A 25,779-nucleotide genomic window follows, 5' to 3' on the forward strand; every position below is an offset into this window, starting at 1 on the left:
CCTGTACAACAGGGGACCCATAATACATCTCCCTGGAATCCTGCTTACACTGATTGCCTCTAGACCAAATCTCAGCATGTTAATTAACTGCTCTTTGTGCCAAAGCTCAAAAGGATTATTCTCCAATTGCACTTGTCTTCCCCAGAACTTAATCCCATGAAGTGTGAAGAAGAGCTAGCTGGAAACGGATTATAACCACGGGGTCTTCACAGCAGGGGTGGCTGGCCCGCAGCATTACCCTTCTTCTCAAGAGACAGCCTCTTTGGTTCCTGACCAAGACCAGGGTAAGTCTGAGATCCTGCCCTTGCCAAATCCAGCATCTGACGAAGTTGTACATTAGGTACAAGTGGCAGGAATAAAAATGTAAAGCCTATCAAGTTATGTAAATAATTAAACTAAATAATGTAAAGCCAGAAACCCTGGTGACGTAGTGGTTAAGTGCTTGTCTGCTAACCAAAGGGTCAGATGTTCGAACCCACTAGCCACTCCACAGGAGATAGATGGGGCAGTCTGCATTCTTAATGATTGTTGTTGTTAGGTGCCACTGAGTCGGTTCCGACTCATAGCGACCCTATGCAAAACAGAACAAAACACTGCCGCTCCCGCGCCATCCTCCCCGGGTGGTGCAAAGGGTTAGGCGCTGGGATGCTAACCAGCTGCTAACCTTAAAGATTACAGCCTTGGAAACCCTATGGGACAGTTCTACTCTGTCCTATAGGGTCACTACGAGTTGGAACTGAGTCGACAGCAGTAGTTTTAATCCAAAGCCAATTCCTCTCCTGGGATACACTCTAAGGGACTAAAAGCAGAGTACAGATACTTGTATGCCAGTGTTCATTACAGCACTATTACCAATAGCCAAAATGTGGAAACAACCCAAATATCCATCAACAGATACACAGATAAACAAAATGTGGCACACATGTACAATGGAATAGTACTTAGTCACAAAGAGAAATGAAGGCCTGATACATGCTACAACATGCGTGAACCTTGAAAACATTATGCTGAGTGAAATAAGTAAGTTCACAAAGGACAAATATTGTACGATCCCACTTACATGAAATACCTAGAACAGGCAATTGTAGAGATCAAAGTTTATCAGTGGTTATACCAGAGGTGGGTGGGAGGAGGAAAGCAAGGAACTACTGCTTAAAGAGTAATGAGTTTCTGTAAAGGGGGATGATAATATGTGAAAATGGATAGTGGTGATTGCTGTATATGGTAAATATAGTTACAGCACTGAATTGTTCAGTAAAAATTGTTAAAATGGAAAATGTTTTGTTTTATATATAAAATACCATGCCTCATGGTATTTTTTTTAATTAGTAGTCTTTATATATTTTTAAAAAATTTTTATTGTGTGGAAATATGTGTGTGTGTGTGTGTGCGTGTGTGTGGCCCCCATCAAAACGGCCACTGTCAGCTACAACCATGCTGCTCCCGGTATGGTGATCAAGCCCCCACAGTCTCATCTCTGCTGGCCCCCTAAATGTTCAGCCATCCTCGGTTCTGCAATACTCCTTCTCCTTTGTGTCTGGCATGTTCCTCAGAGACCCCTCCTGTCAGATGGCCTCACTTCGAGGCCCAGGGAGAAGGGAGCCAGGTAGTCTGCCCAGATGAAGTCAGTCTGTCCAACCCCAACATCACAAGCAGCCACGGTTTCCATGACCTTGAGCCCCTAGAAGGCACGCCTGCCAGGAAATGAACCCAGAGATGCCTATCTTCCTCCCAAACTTCAACAATAGTTATTTATAAGAAATGGGAATTGTTTTATCAGATCAGGGACCAATATCGTTTTATAACAAATTGGTGGGCTAGCCTCGTTGGTTTATAAGCTAACCAGCAGATACAAGAATCAAATAAAACAGGTATCTGAGACCTACAGTGACACAAAAAGCCCTGGTGGCACAACAGTTAAGCACTTGGCTGCCAACCAAACTGCTGGCGGTTCGAACTCACCCAGCCACTCTGCAGGAGAAAGACCTGCCCTCTGCTCCCCTAGGAAATCCTATCGGTTCCTCTGTCACATGTGGTTGCTATGAGTTAGAATCAACTCCATGGCACCCAACAACAGCTAATAACACATGGGGCTGCCATGAGTTGGGGGCCGACTCGACTGGCAGCTAACAACAATAAGAACCATGTGCCAGGAACCCTACGGGGGTTCATTAAAGTTTCTTATTTAACCCTCGTAATAATCTTGAAAAACATTTCTTACTCCCAGTTTTCAGATCGACAGCAAAATCACAGAAGTTAAGCATCTACCCACCTGCTAACTGACAAAGGAAATGTTTAGACACAGATTTACAGGCCCTAATTCAGAGCTTTTCCTACTATCCTCAGCAGACCAACGTGGGAAACCTTACATACGCATCTCTGCTGCTCATCTCTGTGCAGCTCCTTGAGGTGGAGATCTGAGGAGCAGGGGGAGGTTGTTGAGAAAGTGCACCCTCTGGCTAAGCGGCGCTGGGTGTGAGCCCTCTTATACACCTGGCTACCCAGTTCCTTGTTCAGTCTTGGGCAGGTTACTACTCTGAATACACTCGGTGTAAAATGTGGATGATGAAATACTGACCTCAGGGGGTGTTACAGAGCCAATTCCTGCCCACCACCTGTTTTTAGATGGTCCACAAGCTAAGAGTGGCTTTTACATTTTAAAGTAGATTAAAAAAAGTCAAAACAGAACGAATATGTCATGACATGTGAAAATTACATGAAATTCAAACGTCAGTGTCCACAAGTAATGTTTTATTGGAACACAGCGTTGTTCATCCGTTTACATACCGTCTGTGGCGGCTTTGGTGCTACAGTGGCAGAGTTGGGTACTTGCCATAGAGATGACATGGCCTGTAAAGCCTAAATACTTACAATCTGACCCTTTACTGAAAGTTTGCTGCCCCCTAATATGAAGAACGATGGGCTTGAACATGCCAGTGATTGTGAGGGTGATGCTGGACCACGCACTGTTCCCTTCTGTTGTATATAAAGTCACCACGACTCAGATCTGATGCAACAGCGACTGACAACTACAACCATGCGAAGAACAAATGAGATGCATGAAGCTTACAGCTGAGTTTGCGGCACGGTACATGCTCAGGGACAGTTAGCTCCCTGAGCTTCTCCTCATGCCAAACTAATGGCTTTGCAGCCTTTCACCACCCTTCAGAAGCCAGGTACCAATTAGCTGGCACGTTAAGTACAGGGTCTTAATTTCTAGGATCAATAGCATTACTGCCACGGAAAGCACAATCTATAAAAAAAAAAAAAAAGCTGATTAAAAGAATCCTCTATACTTTGCGGTGATTCTGGGGGGATGGCTGCCTGCATCCAAGGTCAACACCAGGTGAAACTTGCCTGTAAACACAGCATCAGCTTTATTGATTGGTAAGCCAGAGGATGAGTCTAATTAAGGGGAGAGAACAACTGATTATTTAGTCATCTCACTAGCGTGTTTCCAACCTTGAGAAACACATCTCAGACTGCGGACAGCAATCCCTTTCTCCTTAGACTTTTTAAACCCTGACTGTTACTGATGCTCTGACCTGGGCTACGAACAAGACAAAAACGATGAGGAGGGAACAGACCGCTGAGCTGGAATGAGTTCCCTGAATTCAACTTAGCACCTAGAGACAGAGATCCACAACCCTCCATGCCAAGTATTTTGCGGAATAACTAGTTTCCCCACTTATTGCAGAGAACTGGGCAAAACCAGCTGTGACAGCCCCACATCTGGGCATGGTGAGAACAAGAACACTTTCTCCGGGTCTGGCAGATGTGTGAGCAGCCTCTCATATGAAGCCTGGAAAAGGTAATAAACAGTGAAAATAATAGCAACATCTTACTCCCCGCTCAGTTTGGGAGAAGGGAAAAACTGGTGCCTTTCTTTGGCTATAAGGATATATTGTTGTTGTTGTTGTCAGGTGCCATCGAGTTGGTTCCAACTCATAGCAACCCCACGTACAACAGAACGAAACACTGCCTGGTCCTGAGCCATCACAAAATTATTGCTGTGCTTGAGCACATTGTTGCAGCCACTGTGTCAATCCATCTCATTGAGGGTCTTCCTCTGTTTTGCCAACCTTCAACTTTACCAAGCATGATGTCCTTCTCCAAGGACTGGTCCCTCCTGATAACATGTCCAAAGTACATGAGACCAAGTCTCACCATCTTCACTTCTAAGGAGCATTCTGGCTGTACTTCTTCTCAGACAGATTTGTTTGTTCTTCTGGCAGTCTGTGGTATATTCAATATTTTTCACCAACACCACAACTCAAAAGCATCAATCCTTCAGTCTCCCTTATTCACTGCCCAGCTTTCCCATGCATATGAGGTGATCGAAAACACCATGGCTTGGGTCGGTAAAATAGCAACATTAAGTGGACATCACTTACTGTGATCTTTTTGTGGTCAGGAAACTCGAGGCCAAAATAGTCACCCTCCACGAGGTTGAGGTGATTGCAAACAGCATCCAGCAGCACTTTCCCTGGAGCCCTTTGCTGTGAACAGAAAAGACAAGGAGTTACACCCTCGGAGACAGGCAGCAACGAAAACACACCATGGCTCCTCACTGCCAGGAGGAACCATTCAAGTCCTTCACAGCTTGCCTTCAACTCATCCTTCTCATGCCACGTCCCACCACTTACTCCATGACACCCTGGACGCCATCCCTCTGCACCTCTGTGCCTCACTCAGGCTGTTCCCTGCACTACGAACGCTTATCCCTGCCATTTTCTCTCCACCTCAACCCCTGACCCCTTTTGTGACAGCTGAGATCCTGTCCCTGTGCCTTTCCTTTCTGCCCCTTCACAAGCATGCAGAGCTCATTGCTCCTCCTCTAGGTTCCTTAGCCCTCTGTGCAGACTCCCATCCAGGCACACACACATGCAGGGTAAAGGCCGTATCTTATTCATCTCTGTTCCTACAATATCAACGAGGCCAATCAATTTTGTTGAAATGAATGCACAAATGAATAAAAGTTACTGATTCCACTGTATCATATTTAAGTATCTAGGAGTCTGTCTCCACAATTAAGTTTCAGGCTACTTATTCATCTTTATTTTCCTTCTGCCCAGCAAAGTACCTGGCACTGTGTTGCTGCTACCTGCTAAACTCAATGCAATCCACACATTTTCTGTGTGCTGAGCCCACAGGGAAGGGGAGTGTGATATGTAAGATGCCAGTCACATGCCTCGGTTTCTCTCACCACCCAGTGGATTTCCAATGACCCACTAGTAAAACGGATCAAATCCCACCATACAGATCAAATACTGAAAGAAAAGTGTTTCAAAGATACTGCTATCTACAGCTAGTGGTTTTACAGTTTCACCTCCTCTCTGATAAGGGCAGGGCATTTCAGGAAGCAGTCAGTAACCCAGGAGAACAATGAACAGTCAAAGTCATGTGATCGCACGTCCATTCCCCACCTTGGCATGGCCTGAGGACCTGTTAAAATCCTTCAGTGTCAAATATTGTATAAGACCACTATTATAAGATCTTGAGAAATAGTATAAACTGAGAAGAACACATACTTGTGTGGTTACAAGGCGGGGGGGTGGGAGAGGGTTATTTACTGATTAGTTAGTAGATAAGAACTACTTTAGGTGAAGGGAAGGACAATACTCAATACATGGAAGGTCAGCTCAACTGGACTGGACCAAAAGCAAAGAAGTTTCTGGGATAAACTGAATGCTTCGAAGGTCAGTGGAGCAAGGGCGGGGGTTTGGGGATTATGGCTTAAGGGGATTTCTAAGTCAATTGGCAAAATAATTCTATTATGAAAACATTCTGCATCCCACTTTGAAATGTGGCATCTGGGGTCTTAAATGCTAACAAGCGGCCATCTAAGATGCATCAATCGGTCTCAACCCACCTGGATCAAAGGAGAATGAAGAACACCAAGGTCACACGATAATTATGAGCCCAACAGACAGAAAGAGCCACAGGAACCAGAGACTTACATCATCCTGAGACCAGAAGAACTAGATGGTGCCTGGCCACAACCAATGACTGCCCTGACAGGGAGCACAACAGAGAACCCCTGAGGGAGCAGGAGATCAGTGGGATGCAGACCCCAAATTCTCATAAAAAGACCAGACTTAATGGTCTGACTGAGACTAGAGGAATCCCAGCGGTCATGGTCCCCAAACCTTCTGTTGGCCCAGGGCAGGAACCATTCCCGAAGACAACTCATCAGACATGGAAGGGACTGGACAGTGGGTAGGAGAGAGATGCTGATGAAGAGTGAGCTATCTGTATCAGGTGGACACTTGAGACTGTGTTGGCATCTCCTATCTGGTGGGGAAGATGGGAGGGTAGAGAGGGTTAGAAACTGGCAAAATTGTCACAAAAGGAGAGACTGGAAGAGCTGACTCATTAGGGGGAGAGCAAGTGGGAGTATGGAGTAAGGTGTATATAAGCTTATATGTGACAGACTGACTTGATTTGTAAATGTTCACTTAAAGCTCAATAAAAATTATTTAAAAAAAATAAAATAAACAAAACAAAACAAAAAATGCTTCAGTGTCAAATAATAAAGCCCTTTTTTCCAGATGCTGTATCATGTTCCCATGTTCCCCACCACTGAAACCCAGAAGACACACACACTATATGCCCACAGATACGCCCACACTTGCCAGGCTCTAGACCTTGCATGTCTGGTGCAGGAGTCACTGGTGGAGTCATGTCACATGTACCAGTGACAGGACTAGCGTATGATCACAACGTAACTTCCCTTCCCATTCTTCCTCTTTCAACACAGCTCCCACTCCCCGCCACACACAGACACACACACACACACACACACACTTCTCCACTGGAGTGGACTAAGGGGCTGGTGAGGATCTGGTCACCGATAGTTTTTATACCACTTTGGTAGAGCAGTCTGGCTTGCTACAGTTATTTTGTATACACTGGGGAATTTACCCAGTTATGCCAAAGCAGGTTTGGGCCAAAGCAGGGGACAACCAGCTGCTCCATTTCAGTCCCTGGTCCTGGGTGTAAGCTCTCCGGCAGTCTCCAGAGAGCTGTGTGTTTAACCACTGCACAGCCACTTATCCTGGGCCCTCCTCTCACTCCGGGGCAGTGGTGGTTCCGTGGTAGAGCTCTCCCCTTCCATGTGGGAGACCCAGATTCTATTTCCAGCCGGGGCACCTCAGGCGCAGCCAGCACCCATCATCAGTGGAGGGCAAGGTGTTGCCATGCTGAACAAGCTTCAGCGAAACTTCCAGACTAAGAAGGGCTAGGAACAAAGGTCTGGTGATCTGATTCCGAAAATCAGGCCGTGAATACCCTGAGGATTCCAACGTTTGGTTCCACTGTGCATGGGGTCGCCATGAGTCACGGACCAGCTCCAAGGCAACGAACAACCACTTCTCACTTCAGTGAAATCGGCTGACATTAACTACAATGTTATAACAACAGCTCAGGGGATAAAATGACGTAGAAGAAGCTCTATACCATAAGTTTTTTTTTTTTTTTAAAGGAAGACCACATAGCAGTTTCACAATCCTTCTTTCTGACAACATTTTCTATTTGTTATAAAAATGAACCATCAATTATCTGACCAGCTGGCACTCACATTTCCCCAGGAATTCCTGGAACTAAGTGAATTTGATAACTTCATCTAGATTTACAGAGTCTAGGAAATGAGACTTAACAATTTAAAGCTGAAAGTCTAAACAAGTAAAAAAATCAATATACAGTGGGGGTCTTTGTGGGTATGGCGTTTGACGGAGCACTTTGTGGGACACACAGAAGAGAGGCGGAGTTAGCGTGTCAACTGGACCCTTTGCTAAGTTAGCAGAGATTTTTATGAACCTACTAAGCACATCTTAGTAATCACAAGAGGCTTCGTGGAGACACAGGAGCCATGGCACCATCTCAGCATTTCAAACACCACTGCTATCCTGCCAGACGAGCACAGCAGATGCCTAACGCCTCGCAGAAAGGTGGGTTTGCAATAGATGCTTGGAATCGAGCTCATAGATGATATAAATTTGGTGTCTTTAAAAATATCATTCAAATTTATTGTTTTACAGAAATCCTTTATACAAAATGGCATTTCTCTGATACCAAAATTTTATATAAGGAGAAATCAACTTAGAGTTTGAATGGTGTCTTTACAGCTCCTGAAATCCTGCAAAGTAGATGCCTATAAAGCATGATATAAAGTTCCCTGAGAACGCTGGCTACATTCGGGGTTACAAGGAAAGCCGGTATGTAGCGACTCTAGAAGTATTTCTAAAGGTTTAAACACAACCGCCACACGACACTTTCACAGCTAAGTGTGCTGTTATGGCTCCATGGACTCGCCATTAACAGCCCGACAGGTACAAAGCAGACACAGCCTAAAACGTGTGTGGACATCATGGTGTCAGAAGTTCGTGGGTCCTCTTTCCCTTTCTTTCAGGAGTTGGTGTGGCACTGTCCGGCTCCCTCGATGCACCCAGGGCCAAATTCTGCTGTAGAGAAAGTGTCTCCCCGAAAGGAAGCAGGCAAAGTTTCCATCCGATCCGACGCAGCTAATTTTTGCTTCTCCCCATTCTGTAAGAAAACTCACCCTTGCCTTTCTTTCTACGATGGACTTACTCCATCAGCATGCAACATCACTTCTCTGTGCCTGTCTCCAACGAGCTTCTGGAGTTTCACCCCAAAATGAATTCTGTTCAAGATCACAGAATTCAAGACAACTTGCACTCACTCATACTCTGAAAGGTCCAAGGGATAGGAGTTTAAACGCAAAATAAATCTGATATTTGAAGGCTCTTTAGTTCTTTCAATTGTTAAGAGATGAAGGGATTTTAAGGAAGACACAAAAATCTCTTCACCCCAAACGTGTCATATGGGGGTTCTCCTGCTGTACCTGGGAGAACTCAAACAATGGATGATGGTGTGGAGACTGGGGGCGCGTTCTCAATAGTGCCAAAAAAGACGGAGAACAACAGAGTACCCTTAAATCTTATTAACTCTTCATGTGCAATGCATACAGAGAGTGACTCTTAAAAAGCCAGACAATGAGGATTATTTGGGAGACTGTGCTCTGAGAGTAAATCCGAAAATGTCTCTAATAGGAATACACCCATTGCCATTGAGTACAACTCACAGCAACCCCACTTGTTTCAGAGTAGAACTGTGCTCCATAAGGTTTTCAATGGCTGTAATCTTTTTTTTTTTGCATTTTTTTTAAGTGAAAGTTTACACATCAAGTCAGTCTCTCATACAAAACCTTCTATACACCTTGCTAAAAAAAAAAAAAAAATTATTTATTTATTTATATACTTCTAGTTGCGCTCTCCCTAATGAGACAGCACACTCCTCCCTTCCACCCTGTGTTTCCGTGTCTATTCAGCCAGCTTCTGTACTCCTTGGCCCTCTCATCTCCCCTCCAGACAGGAGCTGCCCAGATAGTCTCATGTGTCCACTTGATCTAAGAAGCCCACTCCTCACCAGTATCATTTTCTGTCTTACAGTCCAGTCTAACCCTTGTCTGGAGAGTTAGCTTCAAGAATGGTTCCTGTCTTGGGCTAACAAAAGGTCTGGGGACCATGACCTCTGGGATTGCTCTGGTCTTACACCATTATGTCTGGTCTTTTTACTAAAATTTGGAGTCTGCATCCCACTGCTCTCCTGCTCCTTCAGGAATTCTCTGTTGTGTTCCCTGTCAGGGCAGTCATCAGTTGTAGCCGGGCACCATCTGGTTCTTCTGGTCTCAGGATGATGTAGTCTCTGGTTCATGTGACCCCTTCTGTCTCTTGGGCTTGTAATTGCCTTGTGTCCTTGGTGTTCTTCATTCTCCTTTGCTCCAGGTGGGTGAGACCAATTGTTGCACCTTAGACGGCCACTTGCTAGCATTTAAGACCCCAGATGCCACTCTCCAAAATGGGATGCAGAATGTTTTCTTAACAGTTTTTATCATGCCAGTTGTCAAAGATGTCCCCTGAAACCATGGTCCCCAAACCACACACCCTGCTACTCTGGCCTTTGAAGCATTTGGTTTATTCCGGCAACTTCTTTGCTTTTAGTATAGTCCAGTTGTGCTGACCTCTCCTGTACTGTGTGTTGTCCACCTCTTCACCTAAATTAGTTCTTGTCTACTATTTAGTGAGTCCCCTTTCCCCCTCCCACTCTCCTTCCCCCCTCTCGTAACCATCAAAAAACATTTTCTTCTCTGTATAGGGTCGCTATGAGTCAGAATTGACTCCACGGCACTGGGTTTCTTTTTTTTTTTTTTTTTGGTTTAGACTATTTCTTGAGTTTTTATAATACAATATTTGTCTCATACAAATATTTGTCCTTTTGCATCTGACAAATTTCACTCAGCATAATGCCTTCTAGGTTCCTCCATGTTATGAAATGTTTCACAGATGCATCACTGTTCTTTATTGGTGCACATTATTCCACTGTGTGAATATACCATAATTTATTCATTCATCTGCTGATGGGCACCTTGGTTGCTTCCATCTTTTTGCTATTGTAAACAGTGCTGCAATAAGCATGGGTGTGCATATATCTGTTCGTGTGATGGCTCTTACTTCTCTAGGATATATCCCAAGGAGTAGGACTGCTGGATCGTTTGGTAGCTCTATTTCTAGCTCTTTAAGGAAGTGCCAACTTGATTTCCAAAGTGGTTGTACCATTTTACATTTCCACCAGCAGTGTATACATGTTCCAGTCTCTCCACAACCTCTCCAACATTTATCATTCTGTGTTTTTTGGATTAATGCCAGGCTTGTTGGAGTGAGATGAACGCTCACTGTAGTTTTGATCTGCATTCCTCTAATGGCTAACGATCAAGAGCATTTCCTCATGTATCTGTTAGCTGCCTGAATGTCTTCTTTAGTGATGTGCCTGTTCATATCCTTTTCCCATTTTTTAATTGGTTCATTTGTTTTTTTGTAGTTGACTTTTTACAGTTAATATGTAGATTTTAGAGATCCTGCCGCTGACTGGAAATGTTATGGTTAAAAACTTTTTCCCAATCTACAGGTACTCTTTTGACTCTTTTGGTGAAGTCTTTGGATGAGCATAGGTGTCTGACTTTTAGGAGTGCTCAGTTATGTAATTTCTTTTTTGGTGTTTTTGCAGTTCCAGTAATGTTTTGTATACTGTTTATGCCATGTATTAGGGCTCCTAACGTTGTCCCTATTTTTTCTTCCATGAACGTTATCATTTTAGATTTTATATTTAGGTCTTTGATCCACTTTGGGTTGGTTTTTGTGCATGGTGTGTGGTATGGGTCTTGTTTCATTTTTTTTGCAGATGAATATCTAGTTCTGCCAGCACCATTTGTAAAAAAGACTGTCTTTTTCTCATTTAACTGTTTTGGGGCCTTTGTCAAATATCAACTGCTCATATGTGGTTGGATTTATGTCTGGGTGCTCAATTCTGTTCCATTGGTCCATGTATCTGTTATTGTACCAGTACCAGGCTGTTTTGACTACTGTGGTAGTATAATAGGTTCTAAAATCAGGTAGAGTGAGGCCTCCCACTTTGTTCTTCTTTTTCAGTAATACTTTACTTATCCAGGCCCTCTTTCCCTTCCATATGAAGTTGGTGATTTATTTCTCTATCTTCTTAAAGAATGTCACTGGTCTTTGGATCAGGATTACATTGTATCTATAGATCACTTTGGGCAGAACAGACATTTTTATAACGTTGAGTCTTCCTATCCATGAGCAAGGTATGTTTTTCCACTTACGAAGGTCCTTTTTGGTTTCTTGCAGTAGTTTTCTTTGTAGAGGTCTTTTACATCTCTGGTTAGATTTATTCCTAAGTATTTTATTTCCTCAGGGACTATTGTAAATGGTATTGATTTCTTCATAGCTTTCTTTGTTGATGCAGAAAATCCAACTGATTTATGTATGTTTATCTTGTATCCTGAAACTCTTCTATTAGTTTTGTAGTTTTCTTATGGATTCTTTAGGTTTTTCTGTGTATAAGATCATGACATCTGCAAACAGAGTTACTTTTACTTCTTCTTTGCCAATTTCGATGCCCTTTATTTCTTTATCTAACCTTATAGCTCTGGCTATGACCTCCAGGACAATGTTGAATAAGAGTGGTGATAAAGGGCATCCTTGTCTGGTTCCTGTTCTCAGTGGGAATGGTTTCAATCTCTCTCCGTTTAGGATGATGTTGGCTGTTGGCTTTGTATAAATGCTCTTTATAAAGTTTAGGAATTTTCCTTGTATTCCTATTTTGCTGACAGTTTTTTTTTTTTTTATCATGAATGGGTGTTGGACTTTGTCAAATACCTTTTCTGCATCGATAAGATCATGTGGTTCTTTCTTTACTTTTGTTTTATTTATGTGACGGATTACATTGATTATTTTTCTAATGTTGAACTATCCCTGCATACCTGGTATGAATCCCACCTGGCCATGGTGAATTATTTTTTTGATACGTTGTTGAATTCTATTGGCTCTAATTTTCTTGAGGATTTCTGTGTCTAAGTTCATGAGGGATATTGGCCTGTAATTTTCTTTTTTTGTGGAGTCCTTATCTGGTTTTGGTATCAGGGATATGCTGGCTTCATACGATGAGTCTGGGAGTATTCCATCCTTTTCTAAGCTCTGAAATACCTTTAGTAGTAATGGTGTTAACTCTTCTCTGAAAGTTTGGTAGAATTCTCCAGTGAAGCTGTCAGGGCCAGGGCTTTTCTTCGTTTAGAGTTTTTTTTATTACTTTTTCAATCTCTTCTTTTGTTATAGGTTCGTTTAGTTTCTCTGTCTCTGTGTTAGTTTAGGTAGGTGGTGTGTTTTTAGACATCTGTCCGTTTTGATGGCTGTAATCTTATGGAAATAGATCTCCGGGACTTTTCTTCTGTGGTGCTGTGGAATGAATTCAAACTGCCAACCTTTTGATTAGCAGTCCAGTGCAAACCAGGGACCTCTCCGATAGGAATAAGTCAGCTTAAAAGTAAATGAGGAATTGGGTTCACATTTATAAATAACTGGAGATAGTTACTTACAATTAAAAAAAATTGCTACAAAGTAGATCCCAATTCATGGCAACCCTATATGTGTCAGAATAAAACTGTGCTCCATAGTGTTTTCAATGGCCAATTTTTCAGAAGTAGATTGCCAAGTCTTTCTTCCAAAAGACCTCTGGGTGGACTTGAATCAATATTTTGGTTAGCAGCTGAGCACATTAGCCAGTTGCATTCCTCTTGCAAGAAAATCTGTTAAAACTATTTTTGAGAGCAAGAGAATAAAGACGATATATTTTCCTTACATTAGATCCTAGAGAAGTATTGAGAGGCAGTGCCCACTTCAGTCAGAGTGACTGCAAAGAGTCTTATCATGGGGTATGTGAGCGAATTTCCATCTGTGTGCACTGAATGTTTGCTGACGTTTCTCAGCACAAAGAATATTTTTACGTGTTGTGGCAAAAAAAAAAAAAAGGCATTAAAATGAACATATTTGGAAATAGCCACAAATAATGCATTTGGGATAGGCTTTTCAATGGAAGCCAATGATAGGATTCAAAAGCTACAAAGCCACCATCTCTTCATTGCAAACAAACCTGCGAACGAGTCAGTGAACTTTGAATGTGGAAAATGGTAGCAACAGTATGGATTAAGATGGCAGAATACAAAGAAGAGAACCTGAGGAAAATTTATCTGTAAAGGTATTTTCTAAAGGAGGAACTTACTTCAAGACTATTATGTTTGTGTGTGTGGTGACGCAGTGTTTAAGAGCTCAGCTGCTAACAAAAGGTTGGCAGTTCGAATCCACCAGTTGCTCCTTGGAAACCCTATGGGGCAGTTCTACTCCATCCTATAGGGTCACTATGAATCAGACTTGACTCGACAGCAACGGGTTTGTTTTTGCCTGGGTGTGTATGTGTGTATGTGTATGTATATTTGTAGTTAAGGCTCCACAAGCTATCATATGTGAGGAAGGAAAGCCAGGTTACTCAGGCATCGTTGAAAACCTATACCTGTTAGTAACGATTTAATATGAAAGGGATCTGATGACAAAGAATTGTTTTTTTATATGTCCCCAAGTGTTTGAGTCGGCGGTGGTGGGGGAAGAAGTTTAAGGCTCCCGCTGTCTCTGAGAAACTGTGAGTTTGACATGTAGCCCGCACATTACCAGTCTTAATTAGAATATTCTAGAAGTGTACTCCTTATAGAACAGACCGGATAGTAATTACAGTGTTTCATTTTGGAGAACAAACCAGCAATCAGTGAAACCACATAATCAAATTCTTATCACTTCTTTCTCATTGGCCACTTTTAATTATGTTCCAAAAGGCATTTGAATTTTAATCTACTGCACCAACAAGCTGACTGATTTCAAATTGTGTATCCCTACTGCTTTTCCTGTTTTGAATTGTTTTTTCACTGAGCGCTATAAAATTAAATTTTAGGAGGAGGCTTACGTTCTCGGGGAATGTCTGGCCAACAAGTACTGATTTAGTACTGAGTAATAAATCATGTGCATATTCACATACAGCTTCAAGCCGTTAAAACTTGTGAATCAAAGTTCCTCTAGTTTATTGTACCTTTAAAATGTTTCTATGCCTTCAGGTTGCGTCTATTACATAAAATTTTAAGCAAGACTTTTTCTTTTCTCCTTAAAAGAATAGAGACGCAGTTCTTACTGTAGGTTGGGGGTCTATTTTCCTCCTCCTCTCCCTTCCCACCTTCTCAAAGAGTCTGGACAAATAAACCCCACACTTACACAAGCTAAAGTTCTGCTCTTCTGAAATAATCCTGTAGACAGAAACCTATAAAGCTTTTCTACATTTACAAAACCTTTATCTGCTGAGGTTTCTGAAAGCTGTTTCTGGAAGATTTTTTTTTTTTTTCCTTTCCTGTTTTGTGATTAATATAATCATGATTACCAGGATAAGCTCTTGGTGAGCAGAAGGGGCTGGCTCCTTCCAAAGGCCTTGGTCCCCTTTTTCTTGAAGTTAATACCTATCAAAATATTATTGAAAGATCTACAGTGCACTAACTCTCAACTAGTCTGTCACAAACACAATCGTGGCGAGTTCTACCATCTCAGATCTCCTCACCGCCCTTTACCAGGTGGGTAGTGCATGAATAATCATGGTGGCTTGAGGAGGCTAGAGTACAGTTACGGAATGAGTTATGTGTGAGCACTGGACCAGTACTGTAGCAATGGAAATCAGTAAGACAAGTTTCCCTCTCTGAGCTGGAGATACAGGCATACAATCAGCACGTGGTAAATGCTGTGTGGAACATATTGATGAAAAGTTGTAGAACATCAGAGGATAGAGCAAACTAGCTACACTCTCTGACAGTGGGGTCGGTTGGGAATGGAGTCTTCAAGAAGGCTTAAAAGAAGCCTGTCTGAATGGGTTTTGAAGGATGAGTAGAAGTTTGCCGGGGAGCATAGGCAGAGACGCCGCATGGTGAAAAGTGGGAAAACTAACTGAAACTATGTAAGCAACGTGTCTGTGGCAAAGGGCTTGGCACAGGGCATAAGTTCTCGTCCCACGATGGTGACGAGGCATGTTAATACATAGATTTATGACAGGGGAGTTGGTGCTCACCGGGAAGGACACCCTTTTCCCAACCCGAAGGCAAGTCTCTGCAATGCTGTGGGAGCCACAGCACAGCCATGTGCCATACGACGATGTCCCCTGAGGAGCAGAGCCACACAGAGGTCCATGCCCGGATCTGCCTCAGAATTCAGCTAAGGGTGACCCAGAGCGGCGCTCCTCCAATGCGGTGTCCACAGGATCTCCTCGGACCTTTGGGCGCTGAAGACGCTGACTCAGGAGGTTTGGGGCAAGGGCTGAGGATGTGCACTTCTGACAGCTCCCAGGTGATGCAGCCACCAGTCCACAGACCACACGCTGAGCAGCCAGTCCGTGTGCAGCCACCACAGGGTAACAGGTGCTCAGGGTGGTGCGGGGGCGGCTCTCGCTGTGCTCTCCAGACTCCATTTCACATTGCAGCTAACATCAAGTCTGAGACTCAATCACAGTTTAAAAACAAACAAATGGAAACCCACCTTTGGGGTGCCCTGCTACCCCTCTCTAAGCCATACGGAGACAGAGATAGTACAGGCCATACTCAGCACTGCCATTTTCTAATGAAAAGATTATAAAGTGCAATAAAATGCTGCTGTTGTTGCATGCCCTCAAGTTGATTCTAACTCATAGCGACCTCATGTAACAGAGCAGAACTGCCCCGTAGGGTTTCTAAGGCTGTGACCTTCACAGGAAGGAGCCCTGGTGGCGCAGTGAACTGGTCCCTCCTGATAACATGTCCCAAGTACATGAGATGAAGTCTCGCCATTCTCGCCTCTAAGGAGCATTCTGGCTGTACTTCTGCCAAGGAAGAGCCCTGGTGGTACAGCGGTTAAGCACTGGGCTGCTAACCAAAAGGTCAGAGGCTCGAACCCACCAGCTGCTCCACAGGGGAAAGATGTGGCAGTCTGCTTCCATAGAGATTACAACCTAGGGAACTCTTTAGGGCAGTTTTACTCTGCCATATGGGGTTGCCATGAGCTGGAATCAACCTGATGGCAATGGGTGGGTTTTAATCTTCACGGGTGCGTATAGCCAGGTCTTTTCTTCTGCAGAGCCACTGGGTGGGTTCGAAATGGCAACCTTTCGGTTAGTAGCCAAGTATTTACACGTTGCACCAAGGGGGCTCCTGCAATGAAATAACAACCCAATAATTTGATGTGGAATAAAGTGAAAATCCGGCCTTCAAAATTTCTCTTACTTGATAATCAGATATACCCAGCAAATATTAGAAAAAGTATAGGAGGTAATTTGTCATTCCTGCCTTTAAAAGGTAATCCTGTTTTTATTGTCATTGCCCTACACGTGAACAATGTTTCAAGTTTAAATTCCTAAAACTAGTACTTCTTTTGAGACCCTTCTGCCCCCACAGTGAGGGAGGAGAGAAGGGTCATAGCCTGAAAGGTCTCCACAGGTTCCCCAACTCCCCGCTGTTCACCCCATGCCTCCCCAACCTCACCACGCCTCCCAGCCCCGCGGGTCCTAGTAAGGCTGTCAGTGAAACGGAAGTTCATAAGACTGCAATTTGAGAAATTTTCAGAGGAACCCATCGGCCTGTCCATAAATGCTGATTTTTCTTAGGTTAGCACAATGCCACTGGCAGACGGGACTTGATGTCAACTATGTAAAAAAAAAAAAGATGTCCAACTTGTGGCTAAATATGGAAGACTGAGTAATGCAATGGATTCCCACTCTATCCAGAAACTCCTCTGAAATGATAGTAAGACAATGAAAAAAGGGATAAATTCATAAACAAACACAAAACAGCAAAGATGAGAGGAGATGGCAGGTGAGAGATCACCAAAATTCTGAATAACAACAGGGGGAAAAAGTAAACTCTAACTGCCCAGGAAGGAGAGAGACAGTCAGCAGTGAGAAGCAGGCAAGTTACACAGAACTCCCTCAAAGGGTAAACAAGGGAGACACCAGGTGCTTGGGATAATGCCGGGCATAGTAAAGAAAGAAACTTTCAAAAACACTATTATTTATATTCTTATATAGCTAAGTGTTTAAAGCAAACAAAAAAAACATAAAACATTTTAAAAAAGGACTATTTTGATAATGTAGGGCTCTTAGAAATAACAAATAGCGTAGCAGTAACAGAAAAATTCACCAGACAAGTTAAAGATGAAGGCGAGAAAGCTTATTAACATGTCTGGCGTAACATGGCTTCTAGATGGAAAGAACCAGAAGGGAAGAAAATTATCCAAGAATAATATAAGAAAAATTCCCATAACTGAAGGGTATAAGTTTCCAGGCTGAAAAGGGCTAGAAAGTATCTCACAGAATGAGAAAGTTTAAGGCATACCTCAGGCAAGTTAACGGGAAATTTTTGAACACCATGAATAAAAAGAAGATTCTAAACAGTTATAAGAGAGAAAAGCAAAGGGTAATGAATCAGAATAGCACAGGACTTCCAGAGAGCACATTACAAGTTGAACAGTTCTTCCCTCCTTTTTTTTTTTTTTTTACGTCACGGAGTATCAATGGTAATATCTGTGAGAACTGCTGGAGTAAATAAAGACACCTGAGGCTCAATGAGACTAGCGGGGACTCACCTCCTGGGTACAGAAGACCAACATGTACCTGCATACCTACAACTCGTCTATGTTGTGTACCTACTGAGAAACCCCAAGCTGGAGGACAATGGAGTAACGTTTTCGAAATTCTGAGGGAAACTGATCTTCCACCTAGAATTTAAAGGCACCATAAGGCATTTTCAGATACACACATCCTTTAAAACCTGACTTTCTATTCACACTTCCTCAGGAAGGTATTAGGGAGTCTGTTGCTCTTAGCTGTTACCCAGTCAGCTCCCCACTCATGGCAGCCTCGTGCGCGACAAAATGAAATGCTGCCTGGTCCTTCGCCATCCCCATGATGGGCCTCAGGTTGGACCATTAGGATCCACAGGATTTTCACTGGCTGATTTTTGGAATTAGATCGCCAGGTCTTTCTTCCTAGTCTGTCTTAGTCTGGAAGCGCCATTGAAACCTGGTGAGCATCATAGCAACACACCAGCCTCCACTGACAGACGGGTGGTGGGTTCACACAAAGCGCACTGGCTGGGAATTGGATCTGGGTCTCCCACATGGAAGGCGAGGATTCTACCACTGAGACAGCAACACCCCCATTATCAGGATTATATACACAATGCCAGAGAAGAAAGAGGAAGTCACGGGACCCAAGAGGAGATGCAACTTGCAAGAAGAAGAAAGAAGCTCCCGAGTGATGGTGTGAAGCAAGTCTAGAGAGCAACCAGCTGGAGGACAGGGACCCCAGGAGGGATGTAAACAAGAGACAAATGGAATGGATGGGATACGTGGTATGTCTGAGTGTACTGAGAGGAATTTGGGGTTGAATTAACAACAGCTAGAGGAGCCCTGGTGGTTCAAGTGACAGGAATTAAAATGTAAAGCATATTACATAAATAATTAAATAATGTAAAGCCAGGAACCCTGGCGATGCAGTGGTTAAGCACTTGTCAGCTAACCAAAAGGTTAGTGGTTTGAACCCATCAACTGTTCCACAGAAGAAAGATGCGGCAAAAGATTAAAAAAAAGAAGAAAGAAGATTACAGCCTTGGAAGTCCTATGGAGCAGTTGTACTCTGTCCTAGAAGGTCACTTTGAGTCAGAATTGATCTGATGACACACATCAACAACCAACAGTATGACGCCCGTTGCCAACAAGTCAATTCTGACCACAGCAACCCTACAGGACAGAGTAGAACTGCCCCATAGGGTTTTCCAAGGGCAGCTGGTGGATTTGAACTGCCAACCTTTTGGTTAGCAGCCCTTGCAAATCAAAGAGCTTGTCAGACAAGCCATCGTGATTTTCCCTTCCAAACAATAAGGTTTGTTCTTAGCAAACAGGGAACAGAGCCGGAGTTTAGATTTGAGAGATGTTTCTCAGGCTGTTCTCCACCCCTCGAATGATTTGAAGAGGGTACATAATATAATCGTGAAGAACACAAACTCTGGAGACCATCTATTTTCTTATAAATCCCTTATCTTCACTTTATGGCGGTGTGACCTTGGGCAAGTTGCTCCTTGTACCTCAGTTTCCTTTTCTGCAATTTGTGTGTAAGGAGGGAACTAGTTCACAAAGCTGTCGTGAGGATTAAATGACTTAGTTTTATGGCAAGCTCTTAGAACAGCGTCTAGCACTCAGCAAGCGACACAGGTGATTACCTATGATGATGAAGAGGGGGAAGGAGAAGAAAATGGCTCAAAAGCTGAATAGAAGAGTGGGTGGGACCCTTTGTCAGGGAACGGTGTGATCACTACTGCTATAAGATGCCAGCCACAGTAGTAACAGGAACTAAAACCTTAAAATCCAACTCTGGGGTGTGGACAAGGCTTTCATTCTGGGAGCACGAAGCTCAACGTTTGGGCCTGGCCAACGACTGGCTGCACAAACACCGCCATTCTTCCTCCTCCCTCCCGCGCTCATGGCGGCCACACACTGCGCTCCTTGTTCCCATGAGCGCTGAGCCCCCGTGCTGAGGACACTCACTAAACACGCTTCAGATTGGGTTTCCAAATCCCCGACTCCAGGCCAGGAAGAGAATGGGCCCTTTCAGCTCCCTCGCTGAAATTTAGCAGAGTTATAACCACGGTATCCTTAGCTCAGGGCTCTCCTTCTTCCCTCTCCCTCCACGGAGACTTTGCAAAGACAGACTCTGTGTGTGTGTGTCTGTGTGTCTGTGCATGTGTCTGTGTGGATGTGTGTGTCTTGCAAACCTGTTATTCAGGGAGCAAAAGAAGAAAAGGGCTTATGGGAGAATTCAGATGTTCATCACGCTGGGTTTGCCAGCTCCTTATCTTGCGCAGTTCATATTTCTTTTGATCACGCTTAGAAGGAGACGAATTAAAACATTCTAAAAGTTACTGAAATGATAACCAAAAAAAAAAAACTCTGGTTGACATTTAGTTACTGTAAATATCTACCAGGCTGGGAATGAAATATCCCACAAATAGTAAGGCAAGTATAAACAGATTATTCCTGCATTACACCACTTCCAGCAATAGAAAAATGCCTGCATTTTCCTCGTGCCTATTTAGTTTGGCAATTTTCTCCTTGGTCTCTCTGGTCTAATCAAGCCACAAAAGTGCATTCAGCCTCCTGAAAATGAATTTTCTGAAAATACACCTGATATCACACACCTGGCCTCCAAAAGTGTTATTCCTAAAGGAAGGAGAAAAGTAGATATTTTACTGAATTTAGCTTAACATTTGAACAGAAAGGTGAAGACTTTGTAAAACAAAGTTACCCAGAAACTATGTGGTCCCTGGTTCTCATCTTTCTTCCTCTGCAGCTGTCTTCGTTCTCTAGTGCTGCTATAATAGAAATACAAGTAGATGGTTTTAACAAACACAAGTTTATTCTCTCACAGTTCAGGAGGCTAGAAGTCCAAATGCAGGGTGCCAGCTCCAGGGGAAGGCTTTCTCTCTCTGTCTGCTCTGGAGAAAGGTCCTTGTCATCAGTCGTCCCCTGGCCTAGGAATGTCTCAATGCAGAGGCCCTGGGTCCAAAGGAAGCACTATGTTTCTGGTGCTTCTTTCTTGGTGGTATGAGGTCCCCATTCTCTCTGCTAGCTTCTCTCTTTTATATCTCAAAAGGGATTGACTCAAAATACAACCTAATATTGTAGACTGAGTTCTGCCTCTTTAACGTAACTGCTGATAATCCTATCTCATTAATATCACAGAGAAAGGATTTACAACACATAGGGAAATCACATCAGATGACAAAATGGTGGACAATCACACAATACTGAGAATCGTGGCCTAGTCAAGCTGACACACATTTTTGGGGAACATAGTTCAATCTGTAACAGGAGGCAAAGTGCTTTCACCTTGTCTTTGAAATGGCTTTCCTCCACAAATCAATCTCGAAGAACACCAAATAAAGAACAACTTATTTATTTTGTTGTTGAATACAAAGAGAAAGAAAAACTATTTGAAATGTTTACAGATATTTTCTGTAAAAAACATTTCTAACTTTTTAAAATTAGTCAGGAAGGCAAATGGGAATTTTTTTCAATTCTGAAAAGGGATTTTTATTATTTCTTATTAAAAATGTGAATAAAATGGTATAAGAACACTGCTTTCAGAGTCTTAAGAACTCCCTGCTCTAGAGTCCCCAGAGAATCTTGCAAACAAATATTATTTGTCGTTCTTTTTTTCATATTTGCTTTTCAACTTTAATATTCTGTTAACCATGGAAGTGACTGGGGGCGAGAGTGTGCTCCAGCTCCGCACATCTGCAAGGAGGTCACCAAACCAAAAAAACCAAACCTGTTGCATGGAATCAATTCTGACTCATAGTGACCCTAGAGGACACAGTAGAACTGCCCTGTAGGGCTTCCAAGGAGTGGCTGGTGGATTCAAACTGCTGACCCTTTGGTTCGCAGCTGTAGCTCTTAACCACTGCGCCACCAGGGCTCCAAGGAGGTCACAGTGCTAACCAAACAGTTAGTGCTCATTCTCCTTTGGGAGTCCCTGGGTGGTGGAAACAGTTAACACACTTGGCTACTAATCGATCGGTTGGTGGTTTGAGTCTGCTCAAAGGTGCCTCCGAAGAAAGGCCTGGCAATCTGCTTCCCAAAAAATCGACCACTGAAAACCCTAGGGAACGCAGTTCTACTCTGATGCACAAGGGGTTGTAACTGACTCGGTGGCAACTGGCTTGTATTCTCTTTTGAAAAACTGGAAACCTCAGATTAATATAAGCATATAAATTCTAGATTTAGGAAAAAGAAAACTTATAAATAAGTATATAACCCAAGTATAACAGCATATCCAAAAATACTAACAGTCTACCAGAAAAACTGATAAATTTAGGGGAAGAGAAGGGTAGAGCGAGAAAAAGTCAAGCACTATAAAAAGTATTTTCATTATAAAGATAGATAGAAGGAACCCTAACTGTCATATGTTATTTCTAACAGATGAAGACATTATTTCTAGTTACAGAAATGTATAGAGCTTAAATATGGGAGCAGCACAGAGTGGGAAGGGGGACCATGACTCTTGACACCTGACTTGTCACTTGTTAGCTATGTGGCCTACCTGGGCATAGGTGTTCCCATCTGAACAATGGAATAATGGCACCACTTAAAGGGGTGGTTGTAAGAATTAAGTGAGGTAAATACTCACAAAGTGCCAAGCATTCATCCCTTGGTATCTGAGGAAAATTGGTTCCAGGACCCCTGTGGATACCAAAGTCTATGATGCCCAAGTCCCTCATATAAAATGGCATATAGCACTTGCATTTAACCTATGCACATCTTCCCTTATACTTTAAATTATCTCTAGATGACTTATAATACCTAATACAATGCACATGCTACGTAAATAGTTCTCATACTGTATTGTTTAGGGAATAATGACGAGACATGAGGCGAACAACACGCAAACACTGAGTGCTGGAGGGAGACTAAGGATCCGTGGGATGGGGGAGGCTACGGCAGGGGACGCCGTGCCTCACTTCATTCACGTGCCTTCATCACAGTCCTCAGCGCACTGCAAACCCAAGTTTTGCTTTTCTTTGGAACTTTCTTTTCCCAAATATTTTCAACCCACAGTTGGTTGAATCCACAGATGTGGAACAGGTAGATACACAGGGCTGAAACTACTCAGTAAATCACAGTTACCATTCTAGTTCATTTTTGGTTGAAAAACCTTCCGTGTTATTTCCAACTCCCACTAGTTGTGAAAGTTCCCTCTTGAGTATTTGTAAACCTCCTTACACTTTAATCACGACAGAATAAAACTTATACTTTATTACTTCCACCATCTTCTGATGAGGGGCTGAGGGGTGAGAAAGTGGGAAGTAAGGGGAAGGAGGGGTGATAAAACAGTCCATATGATCTACAAACTAGAAAACCGCCTACTAAGAAAGAAAATGACATGTGTTCACTATTGAGGACATCTCTTCAGGCTGTCAACTTGCTGGAGTAAGACCAAATACAAGCACATAGACTCTAGACTTAGGAAAAAGAAACTTACAAGTAAGTTTATAGTAAAAATACAAAAAGCATATCTAAAAATACTGAGTCTACCTACCAGAAGGACTGGATGATTCTGAATTAGCAAATACTTTTAATAATACTGTTAAGTATTAAGACGATAAGCTCCGTAGGTGTTGATAAACCACAGTTCTGACCAACAACAGTCGTCCTGCTTGGTGTAGACCACAGACTCTGCTAGCTCACACAAATTTAACAGACAGGAATTCTGATCGATAGCTACGATTTAATTAAGGAACAAATTCCAGTAAAACAATGATTTGAAGAGGACCCTGAGAATCAGGGACACCTGGAAACTTCAAATCATCCTCACTCCTAAACCCATACCTAAAAGGGTCTCATATACGTGGATTTTGGAAAAGTACCCCCCAGTGATTCTGATACATTCGTGGCATCCAAGAACTTAGAAACCACACAACTTGGCTTTTACGTTTTTCTTCTCAAATTCACCTTGTTGAGTGCAGTACTTTGATGAATTTTCCATGAGAATTTCCTTGTATTTACCTGCCTGCATTAAACCTCCACCTCTTGTGATTACCATCTGACTTAGCACCTAATTTTCCAAAGGCTTCTCGAGTCAACTCTATCAGAAATAGTCATCTTGGACAGAATCAGGTCCGCCATTCTTTTGCTGAAATGGCTCCCCTTCCATCCAGAGTGAATGCCATAGTCCTTGTGTAGAAACAAGGCCCCAGGTGACCCACCCAACTCTTGTCACTTATCTGACCAACTGCTCTCTCTTGCTCACTCCTCTCCAGCCACACTGGCTCTTTGCAGTTCCCTGAGCACATCAGACACTCACCTGCCCTAGGGCCTTTGCACACGCCGCGCCTTCTGCCCCCAACCCGCAGGGATAATTCCCTCACCTCTTTCAGGTCTGCTCAAGTATGTTTCTTAATAAGGCTGACCCTATCACCTCACTTAAATCGGCAATCTGCCCCCACCTCTTCAGCTCACTTAACTCTGTTTTATTTATTTTTATTTTTCACTTTCTCATTCAAAACGATGCTTCTTTTTTTAAAAAAAAAAAAAAAATTGTATTGTGCTTTAGGTGAAAGTTTACAGCTCAAGTTAGTTTCTCAATCAAAAATTTATGCGTGCATTGTTTTGTGACATTGGTTGCAATCCCCACAATGTGACAGCAGGCTCCCCCTTTCCACCCTGGGCTCCCTGTGTCCATTCGTCCACTTTCTATCCTGTCCAGCCTTCTCGTCTTGCTTTTGGGCAGGAGTTGGCCCATCTGGTCTTGTAGAGTTGACTGAACGAAGAAGCACATTCTTCTCGCGTGTTATTCAAAACAACGCAATTCTTTATACTGCTTAGTATTCATTGCTGTCTTTCTTGACTGGAATAATGTCAGCTCCACTAGGTCATAGATCTTTGCCTCTTTGTTCACTACAACAGCATGATACATACTAAGTGCTCGTAAAGATTGGTTACATGGATGAATGAATAAAATCATGTTAAAACCATAATTCACATGGAGGGAAAATAATATGATAGTCTTCAACAAAAACAACTATAAGCTGGGGTCTAGATTCTAAGGCCAATTAGAGAATATATATTTATTTCAAGGAATTGTTGCTCAAAGAGTTGATATCTTCAAAAAGCCATAAACACACACACTAACGAAAGGCCAACCATGGAGAAAACGTTCAAGAGAAAATGAAAAAATAAAAGGTGGCATTCTGTTGATCAGGAAACGTGTTAAACTGTACAACAGTGCACAACAAAACTAGTCAGGGGACTGTCATCTGTGCAAAGAACCCCCTATAGAAAGACAGGCAAGTGTCACACCACAGCAAGTCATGGTAGCCTGTCTTGTATCTCAGATGGCTTTGAAGAATAAATTTAAATATAGGATAAAAGCAGGCTTTTTAAATGCTTTGTCCAGAGAATACAGTGACGTGTTGACTTTTCTGATTCAGGGCTTTCTGGAACGTATGCAACTTCAGTTTTCTTCTGATCTAGTTTACGTTGCTGCTCCCGAGTGACTGTTTCAAAATTTGGAAAAGAGCAGGATGCCTGGGATTTCGCACATTCCCTCGTTATTTCATACCGGTTTTCAGTTCTTGGCTCAGATCGACCCCCTTTGTCATAAACCCTTATCTTGAAGGAGAACATCCTGGCCATCACCAGTTTAAGGCTCGCTCACTTCTATGCTAGTATCATCGCTGCTCTAAAAAACAAAAAAATCCAGTTTCTGTCATGTCGATTCTGATGCATGGTGACCCCATGTGTG

General features: G+C 42.9%; 1 protein-coding gene across 3 annotated transcripts in view; it reads right to left on the bottom strand.

Annotated features, from left to right (window-relative positions):
- The window catches only part of FARP1 (FERM, ARH/RhoGEF and pleckstrin domain protein 1), a 381,868-nt gene that overhangs the window by 138,500 nt on the left and 217,589 nt on the right, over positions 1-25,779 (bottom strand). For all 3 annotated transcript variants that reach the window (XR_010318171.1, XM_064269973.1, XM_064269972.1), the window contains exon 3: positions 4,395-4,499. Coding sequence is in view for 2 of the 3 variants with exons in the window: in XM_064269973.1 (XP_064126043.1) it covers positions 4,395-4,499 (105 nt within the window). In the remaining variant the exon portion in view is untranslated. The remainder of the gene's footprint in view (positions 1-4,394; positions 4,500-25,779) is intronic.

This window comes from Loxodonta africana, chromosome 17 (assembly GCF_030014295.1).
Source record: "Loxodonta africana isolate mLoxAfr1 chromosome 17, mLoxAfr1.hap2, whole genome shotgun sequence".
Taxonomy (NCBI): domain Eukaryota; kingdom Metazoa; phylum Chordata; class Mammalia; order Proboscidea; family Elephantidae; genus Loxodonta; species Loxodonta africana.